The following is a 9555-nucleotide window of genomic DNA, read 5'->3' as shown; positions in this document are numbered from 1 at the left end:
TAAAAAAAAAAAAAAAAAAAAGAAACCCACAAAAACCCCCCAAAACTCTGCATCAAATCCAAGAAAAACCTTCATATTTTCATGTAATACATTTCTTGGACATTAGATGGCAATCCCCCCACTTCATTTTTCATACCAGGGGCCCCACAGCCCTTCCAAAAAATCCAATGTCACCTTCTTCCCAACAGGCAAGTGCTCCCTTTGGCCAGGAGGAACCCAGGCTGTTGGGAAAGCCCGTTCCGAGCACAGAGGCTCCCCCATTTCCCCTGCTCTTCGTTCTCTTCCAACCATCCTCCAGTTGTGGTTTTTCTTTGATTAGGAAAGGCAGATGAGTAATATAATTATGAAGGAAGGCTTGCAACAGGGGTAAGAGTCACTTACTTGTCCCCTTGGACACCCTATGCCATGACTAGGACGTTTCCGTGCCAAAAAAGCCTATAGGCAGAAATGAGTGGTCACCAGAATTTCCCCCTCATTGCGACCGAGGAAGAGGGTTTGGAGAAGAATAGAGTAGGTTAGTGTGGCATTTAACAATATAATTTCTAGTCTTGCCAATTAAAGAGAGCCCTCCCAAGGGATATCATTAGTCTGTGTAAATCTTTGCTGGGAATTATAGAAGTGAATTAGGAAAAAAAAAAAAAAAAAAAAAAAAAAAAAAGGGCTATTTGGTACCAGTGTGTGGAACACACCCAACGGGAAGCACCTCCCAACTTCTACAGGGGGAATTCTGTAGGTAGGAGGAAAAATAAAAAGACATGGGGCATTTAAACAACAGCTCAGAGGAGTAAAGCAGAGGATGGAACACACCTGATCAAGCTAATGAACATTGGCTTTCGGCCTCTTTTTGTCCTGGTCTAAGTGTGATGCTTTAGGAAGAGGCAGGAGTGAGACACCTCCTCAGCCCCTTGGTGATGATGGTGGGGGGAATCCTTCCCCACCTTTGTTAACTCCTCACGATCAGTTGAAGCAGAGCTACAAGACACCCCGACGTCCCTGCATTTCAGCAGCACCTGCCTCTGATTCATTCACACAAAATTCACCTCCCTGAGCCTTCAGTTCATCTCCACTTTCATCATTTATGAAACATTCTTTCCAGGCCAAGTTCACTCCTTTCTGCATGTCCCCCCCCTCAGGACCTGCAAAGCTCCACAGGAGAGGAGAGCCGGGTCTGCAGCCCTCCAGCATTCCAAAAACAAGGATATTAGTCCTCCAACTGGGGTCCATCCACAGCTGGCTGCTCAAATAGCTAATTTTTCCACCTACTCCACTGAAAATCTAAGCTTTTATCCTCACTCTCAAGAGGGTTGTGTACGTGCGTGTGGAGGTGACAACACGGCCAAAACAGGAGTTCTCCACCGGCACATTATCTCCAATATCAAAAGGTCACAAAAGGCTACAAATCGGTAGCTCTCCAGAAGAGACCCCGGTTTTTTTATGAAAAGTGGGTCAGCTTTAGTTTCATGTAGGTTGTTTGACACAGTGGTTTCTGGCATCACAAGCTCTGGTCTACAGGATACCACAGAGCCTTTGTATCCCTTGCTGTCACTACAGCATTGTGTTTTTCTACCCATTAACCAAGGATAAATGACCTAGATATTGTGCCTATTAAAGCCTCATTTTTCTTTTGCCCTTTTGTTCTTTAGTGTACCACATTATCACACGCTGAACACATTTTAAAGTATTCTCAGTCTCTCATGCCCCTTTGAAGGAGTGAAGTAGGGTTTTTAGCGTGCCTTTCTGGGGAGTTACTTAGAGTGGAAAATATGAAGGTGATTCGAGGTTTCTCTTCCTGCCTAGTCCCTCGAAGACAATCAGTTCAGCCTTTACAGCCACTAATCTATAAAGAATATAGCAGAAAAACGCTATAAAAAAAGCCACAGTGCAGATACAGAAAGCGCACGCCAGTTGTGATGTCCCTAAACACTACATTCTATAATTACATCTCTGCATATCATGGGTCACTTTTATTAAAAGCATCATTACTACAGTTGGCAGCAATTTACATCTTATCTTACATGATAGCAGTTTCCAAAGAAAAAAAAAAAATAAAAAGACATCACAACAAAGAAAAACAATACATTTACAAAGTCATGTCTGTAAACTTCAAGGCTAGTTTAGAGTTGAGGTAATGCTGTTTAGCTTTGTGGCTAAAGTAACAAAGTCCTTTAATTTAAAAAAGGTACCTGATTTTTTTTTTCTCTTTTTTGTTTATACCAGTGCATTACAAGATCACGAGACGATTAAACTGTAGCTTTTATCCTGTTAAGAACCTTTCTCCGCGGGTTAATTTCCAAAAAAGGTTACTCTTCACATTCAACAGCTGCCTTATTATTGCTGCGTCTCCAGACAGAGACATTCACACTATCATGAAGATTGTCAGAGAGAGAGTGTGTGTGTGGGGGTGTGCGCGCGCACGCCAGCGGGTGGAACTCCCATACAGTCAAAATGAAGCACGAGTACGATATGTATGGTAAATTTCATCTTGACCTTCACAGCAAAAAAACAAAAAAAAAAAACCAAAAAGAAATTAAAAATTAAAAAAAAAATTAAATATATAACTTCATCCTTCCTTTAAGCAGCACTTCCTTCTATTAGTGCCACTTGATTACAAATTGCTGCTTAATTCATAATACCAATGGTACCAAAAGAAAAAAGAAAAAAAAAACAAAAACAAAAAGCAGAGCATTATGTCAATTTCCTTAAAAAGACATGATCACCTCTCAAATTTCATCTCTCCTAGGGATAATAAATAATGCACTGCACAATACTTAATGACCAAGATACCTTTTGACACATCTGTATAACATGACTTGAACTTTTTTTTCTTTTTTTGCTACACTATGTTACAGAACAGCTTATAAAAACTAAGTATGGACATTAACTGTGAGTGTAAACAGTAGGACTACCACTTGTCAAAAGTTTTAAAACACTTTAACTGTAACTGGTACTGGTTATTCATCATTTTCATTGTTTTCTATTTCTTCCCCCCCATCAAGTGAGTCTAATTCTTCACCCTGTGCTATTTCATCTTCTAAAACGGAGGAATCTGCAGTTTTATCAAGGCTCTCCTCTGCATCACTGCCTTCCAGATTTTCTTCATCTTTAAAGGCAGTTCCTTCAGTTTTGTCAGCAGCCTTCTCTTCGTTGGAGCCCACCGCGTTCTGAAGTCCTGCTAGTGCTGGGAAACCGGGCAGAGTCAATCCTCCCAGTCCTGGAGGTAGAAACATAGATGGATAGAAGAGGCCAGGAGCCATGGTAGACAGCAGGAAAGGATTGAAGGCCAGAGGGTTTGTGGGCAATCCAGTGGTGGTGGTGGTGGTGGTAGTGGTGGCAGTGGCGGTCGTCGCCGCAGTAGCAGCACTGACGGATCCATTCGCAGAGTCAGTAGCAGAAACAGTGTCTGTGCTTTTCTCAGAGTCTTTGTTCTCCTCTTCATTCTCGTTTTTCTTCTCTTCGGCTTTTGAAGCGCCGTCCTCAGTCTCTCCTTGACCGGAAGCAGTAGTGGCATTTCCAGTAGTAGCCGTGATGGGGTTATTCAACAATCCGCTCAGTCCAAACATGTTGGGCAGCCCTGCCATCCCTGGCAGCATCAGAGGCAACATGGCAGCCGGATTTTTGGCGTCCCCCCCGGCGGCAGCAGCCGTTGCCAGCCCCGGCGGGAAGCCCATGAGGCCTGCGAGCTGGAGAGACTGCAGGTTCTGTAGGTTCTGGAGGCTCGTGAGGTCCATTCCAGCAAACAGACTGTTCATTAGTAGTGGGTTGATTCCCGAAGTTGATGCTACAGCAGCGGCTGCTGCAGCTGCTTTGGCAATTTCACTTTTTGGCCTTCTTCCTCTTCTGCTCGCTCCTTCCTCCCTCACGACAGGTCCGGTGAGAAGACGGTCAAACATGGACTCTGGGACAAAACCCTGAAGAGGGGATGGGGAAAAAAACAAGCTTTATTCTCCCTTGGCTTTTACAGCTTTCAGCAGTCAACTGATGGCAATGGAAGAAACAGAAGGGATTTCAACATCCTCCAGAAGTGGTTTATCAAATCGTGATTAGGCAGCTACCAAACTTGAATTGCAGGAGAACAATTAAGAAAAACTAATGGAAGCAAAGTCACACATTTTGTCCATTTAAACACAGCAGTGAGATAAAACACGCTGAAACTCTCTAGCTCCATTAGAAATCTCCAAACCTACTTCATACCGAACTTCCGTAGAGCAATATTTTATTAAAATTAATATTTGCAGGATTGTACCCTTGATTTTCAAACAACTGTTGTAAAATAGAAAGCAGAAAGCCTCATCTTTTGATGCTGCCTGTCGCCAAGATGATTAATTCTATTTCTGTTATGGATATGACAAATATTTTCTTAAGATTTCCTAACGTACGAATACCTGTGTTGATTAAGGATTGTTGCTTAGAAGAAAAAAACACCTAATGCTAAAGAAATGCTGAAGGCTGCCTTAATGCAGCTGATTTTTCGAGTGGACCTCAATCCTGTTCTGCAGCAGCTTCCTATCACCCACCATCCCCCGCCAGAGTTGGGCAACTCCCACCCTGAGACTACAATTTCCTCAGCTCCAAACTAGCTATGAGATAAAGACTTAATAATCAATTTATACAGCCTTCAACTTTTCCGTGCCGGAATCTACAGCGAGGCGTGGAGCAAGAGTTTCACTTACAGACTGTTTAACAATGTCAGTCCAATCTGGAGCAACAGCAAATTCAGGATTTTCTTCCAGCCATCTTGGCAAGTCCTTCATTGGAGGGGCCATAGCTCCACCCATCTAATGCAAAGGACAAGGTTAATAGATTAAAAAAAAGCAAAACAAACCAACTATTTAGGTGGATATTTTCTATCTGTGCTCTTTCATCCCCGAAGAACGGCAGTAAAGACTTTGCAGTTCAGACTGTGGAAAACTACACAGAAACCAGCCAATGATACCAGAATTGAGAAGATCACGTCTTAAAAAAAATACAGCGAAACACTGCAGCTTGGGCAGGACTAGTAAAGAAATTTTCATCTGAAAAAAACACACTATATAGTTTAAAAAATTAAGTTATTTACTCAAGTGATTAATGTGAACATATTAATTATGGAATTAAAGGAATTGGGTGGTACATTCTAGTAAGAATAACTGCTGGTGCCAAATTATTAAACTTTTTAAAAGAGAGATTGGAGTAGAAAAGCAGCTTTCTGCATGCAAAGACACTATTACAGACCACGATTGAACTAACTGAATTTTTACCTTCTTTCCATTTCGCTTATTTACAACAGGTACCCTTTCCTCTCCTGTCAAGGTGTTTATATCCAGTTTATTAGGGTTTCGACATCTGTGTCGTTTTTGTTTCGGCTTCTGAAATGGGGAAAACAGCACATCTGCACTCTTCTGGAAAGAGGAGAAATGTATCGCTTTTTAGATTTTCCATTTTCTTGACAAAAATCACCAATCGTGGAACCCCTTCCCACAATGGTCTTAACAAGGAGCCAATTACTTTAGCCTCAGATTATCTCAGAAAAAATAGTTTTTCTTATCAGACGAAGAAATTCTACAGAACTTGACAAAAATGCTGCTTTAATACATCGTTATGTACAAATATTAAGAAAGGAAAAGCAACCCATACACCCTGGTGCCACTTGGGTGTTTAGATACTACAGTAAGTGTGGCTGAGGACAAAGCCTCTACTGAAACCCACGTGTTACAAAATCCAATGACTGTGCCCAATGTGAGGAAATGCATTTTAACATCCGTAAAATTAACTTTTGTATGAATATAATATAACAACGGTCTTAGAATGACATACTTACTGGTACATAACTTGGCATATCTACAGTGTAAGTAGGATGCAATTTAAGCCATTCAACTAAATCCTTGTTTTTAGGAGCATCCTCTCCCACCAGCCTGGTCCCATCCTCTAGATTGATTACAGGGATGCGAGTGTCTGGGTCCAGTTGACCAGGAGATGGAATGTTCCTTGCTGGTAGGGCTTCCATATCTTCTTCAAAAGCTTTGGTCACTTCTGCATCCTCCTGAAAACATGAACAACTGTATTAACTGTCACTTCAAGGGAACAGTTACCTGGGAGAAGGAATTTCAGGGACTGAAGCTAAACGCTCAAGGAGATTTTGCATACGCAAGAGTTAATGGGGTTTAAATATTCATACTATGTAAAGCAATACCATTACATCAGGGAATTTAGTAAATTTAGCATCCTTGAACATTAAAGAACATACAAGACAGAGCAGTTTTTGTGCATTTACAGTTAATGCCCCCCAAGACCTTCCTTTTTCTACACAGTAAGAAAGACACACTTAAGCCTCAAAACATATGTTGTTATAAATATATGTTTTGATTTAAAAAAAAAAAAAAGAAGGTATTTTTGAAAGTACAAGACACTTAAAACAGCTACAATTTGGTATAGTTAAAACTTGATGCGAACAACATTTGTTTAGTTCAAAAAGAAACAGCAGCTCCGAACCCAAAGAAAAAGCTGATTGGTTAAAAACTATAAATTACTATTAAAGAGAGTATAACAACACTTTAAACACATTCAGAAAGTACTAAACACAGAAAAAGAAATATGAAACAAAAAAGGTTGCTCTCTTACTACAGTCAACGATGTCCGTTTGTTGCTCATAAATAACAGATCAAGCCCTTCGACATTTTTCCTCCTTCCTCTCCTCCTCTTCATGGGCGGTTCTCCATCTATTAAAGAGCCATTGAGTAGATGCCTCGTGGGTGTGCGTGAAAGACCTGCTTGCAGCAGCTCCATTTGAGTTTTAAAGGCATCAGACACGGGTGTGGAGACATTAGGCAAGATAAACTTTGAAGTAACAGATGAAAAATTTGAGGTAGAACTTGTCGCCTCTCGTGAGGCCTTTGATAAATCTACAACCTTTTCTTGTCCATTTTCTGAGACCACCTGAGACTCACGTAACTGGGCAACCATTTCCATAAGATTTCTCCTCTTGGCAGCTCTCTCAGCCTCAATTTCAATCTTTCTTCGTCTCCTCCTCCTCTGACGTGGAACCGATAAATTGAGTGCATCTTCCTAATGAAAAATGAGCATTTCCAAGCATTAGCAAAGCTCCGTTGGCTAGTCTGAATTTAAAACAAAAGCCCAAACATACAACCCTGAAAACAAAGCCTTCACTTTATTCAAAGAAACACTTTTTTTTCCTATTTTATTTCAAGATGTGATTTTTTTTAAAGCCCAAACATACAACCCTGAAAACAAAGCCTTCACTTTATTCAAAGAAACACTTTTTTTCCCTGTTTAAAGATGTGATTTTTTAATTTTTTTCTATTATGCAGGATAAAATGTTTTCTGTAAGAAAGAGAAAGACGCGGCCTTGCCTTTGATAGCTGAGGAGAAGCAGTGATATCTTCGCTGCCGCTGACGCTGGCTTGACCAACCATGGAGAGCTCTGCAAAGCTCCTTTTTTGGAGAGGGCTGTCCACAGCTGTTGGAGTATATCCAGGTATGAGCCCCTGGAAATCAAACATCTGGCGCCTGTTTACCGGCCACTTCCCTTTCAGCACGGCCTCACAGATGTTGTCTAATCGGTTGATCATTACTCGGTCCTGCATAAAGGGAAAGCACGTAATGAACCTGCAGTCTGAAGGTCTTTTAAACTCCAATGAGTACAATGACACAGTCCAGCTCCCAAAGTCTATGAAATACATTCAAAACCAACTATCCTTGCAGGATAAACTGATCACCTTACGAGAAGCTAATACACAGAAAATTCTGAAGAATAAAACATAACTAGAATTTAAAAGCTGCATTTATACTGGGGGGAAGGAGGAAGACAGACCAAGTTTTCTGTACAACAATGTACTGACTAATTTGGAGAAGAGGAGGCTGAGGGGAGACCTCATTGCCCTCTACAACTACCTGAAAGGAGGTTGTAGAGAGGCAGGTGTTGGCCTCTTCTCCCAAAGGACGAACGACAAGACCAGAGGAAATGGTCTGAAGTTGCGGCAAGGGAGATTTAGATTAGATATTAGAAAGAATTACTTCACAGAGAGGGTGGTCAGGCACTGGAACAGCCTGCCCAGGGAGGTGGGGGAGTCACCATCCCTGGAGGTATTTAAGAAATGTGTAGACATGGCTCTTCAGGGCATGCTCTAGTGCCCAAGGGTATTGGTTTATGGTGAGGTGTTGAGTGGGGGGTTTAGTCGGTGGGAGCGGTGTTTTTGGTGGGCGTTTGTGTGGTGCGTTTTGTTTTTGCTTGGTGGTGGTTCTGTTTGTTTTTGGTTTTTTTTTGTTTGTTTGTTTGGCGTTTTTTTTTGTGGTTGGACTCGATGATCTCAGAGGTCCCTTCCAACCACTAAGATTCTGTGTGATTTAACAGAAATTACTATTGTTTCACGCTGCAAAACTTCAGTAGTTAGCAAAATCAACAGTTAGGAAAGGAAAAACCAAAACATCTGCAATCAGCATCTTAAAGCTGCAGTTCTCAAGAACCACGAGGCTGGATCTGCAATTCTGTCCTAGGAAGTGGATCCTCATTAGCGTCACTATTAATAAAGTTCAACATTATGAAACGGGCACCAACCTAGGGACATCTAATGAATGTCAATTTTCATTCCACGCCCATTATCACTTCAAATTGCACTGAAGCGTGTACACTAAAAATCTCTAATTATGTTTATTAGTCTACTTATGCTGAACTTATACAAGATGAAGGATTTTTTTGTTTTACTTTTGCGCTACGACTGGAAGAAGATTTTAGTCCAGGTTTCCAAAATCCAGGCTGAAAGCAAAGAAGATGAGTTAGCATTTGATTTTCTTCCATTTCGGTGTTGAAGTGCGTTCTGTTCTAGCCTGCCTGAAGTAGTAGAAACTTCAGGAGGAGGAGAAATAGTGCTGGTTAGGGAACACGAGCATCAGTTTGCTTCCTGAACAGCAAAACAGCGCCAAAGCCACTAGCAGATCTCAGCAGCTGCAACAGACTGCTTGCTTTCCCCAGGAATAAGCCTATTAAGAGCAAGGTCCCGCTGCCCTGCCCCCCACGCCCCCCCCCCGTCCCAAACCAGATGGCCCTGTTATGGTGATTAGTAAGCTTAAGACTATTACTACTTTATTTCTCTCTCTCTCTCTCCCCCCTTACTGCAAAGGAAAGTACTAAATTATGTATGGATTTATTAGGAGGTTACGGTTTCATATTTTTAAAAACATTTTATATTAGATAATTTTCTGCCTGGTTGCTAAAATAAGATATAGCTTTATCCTATCTCAAACTGCTGCTTATGTTTGCAGGATACCTTAATACAATTACATCTGTCAACATTACATAATGGCTTAGATCATGTAGGTCACCAATACCCTTCTCTACAATCTCCTCACCCCAAAATAAAAAGGTGATCTTATAAAATCTCTGCTCTTAACACTGCAGGTTGCTTTTCAGACAAAATCCATAATTCAGAATCATAAGTTTTCTTCCATCAGTAGAGGTGTGATTCTGCTGACATACGGTTATGGAGTCTGTAACAACTCATCTCTGTCAGTAGTTTGTTGTTTTACTAAATAACACTATTTACAGTGAAGCAATTCCTTTCA

The 9555-nt window shown here is 41.2% G+C and overlaps 1 protein-coding gene across 1 annotated transcript in view; it reads right to left on the bottom strand.

The window, feature by feature from the left end:
* Nucleotides 1–1936: 1936 nt before the first annotated feature.
* CHD7 (chromodomain helicase DNA binding protein 7) overlaps nt 1937–9555 on the bottom strand; it is a 113187-nt gene continuing 105568 nt past the window's right edge. Inside the window, exons 32-37 of the mRNA XM_014939642.1 lie at nt 7347–7574; nt 6598–7041; nt 5798–6019; nt 5238–5378; nt 4671–4775; nt 1937–3908 (exon numbers count right to left, since the gene is read on the bottom strand). Coding sequence (XP_014795128.1) covers nt 2952–3908; nt 4671–4775; nt 5238–5378; nt 5798–6019; nt 6598–7041; nt 7347–7574 — 2097 coding nt within the window. The 3' untranslated portion in view covers nt 1937–2951. The remainder of the gene's footprint in view (nt 3909–4670; nt 4776–5237; nt 5379–5797; nt 6020–6597; nt 7042–7346; nt 7575–9555) is intronic.

Source organism: Calidris pugnax, unplaced genomic scaffold, assembly GCF_001431845.1.
Source record: "Calidris pugnax isolate Ruff unplaced genomic scaffold, ASM143184v1 scaffold5, whole genome shotgun sequence".
Classification (NCBI taxonomy): domain Eukaryota; kingdom Metazoa; phylum Chordata; class Aves; order Charadriiformes; family Scolopacidae; genus Calidris; species Calidris pugnax.
Note: the sequence above shows the minus strand (reverse complement) of the source record. Positions and strands in the feature narration are given on the sequence as shown.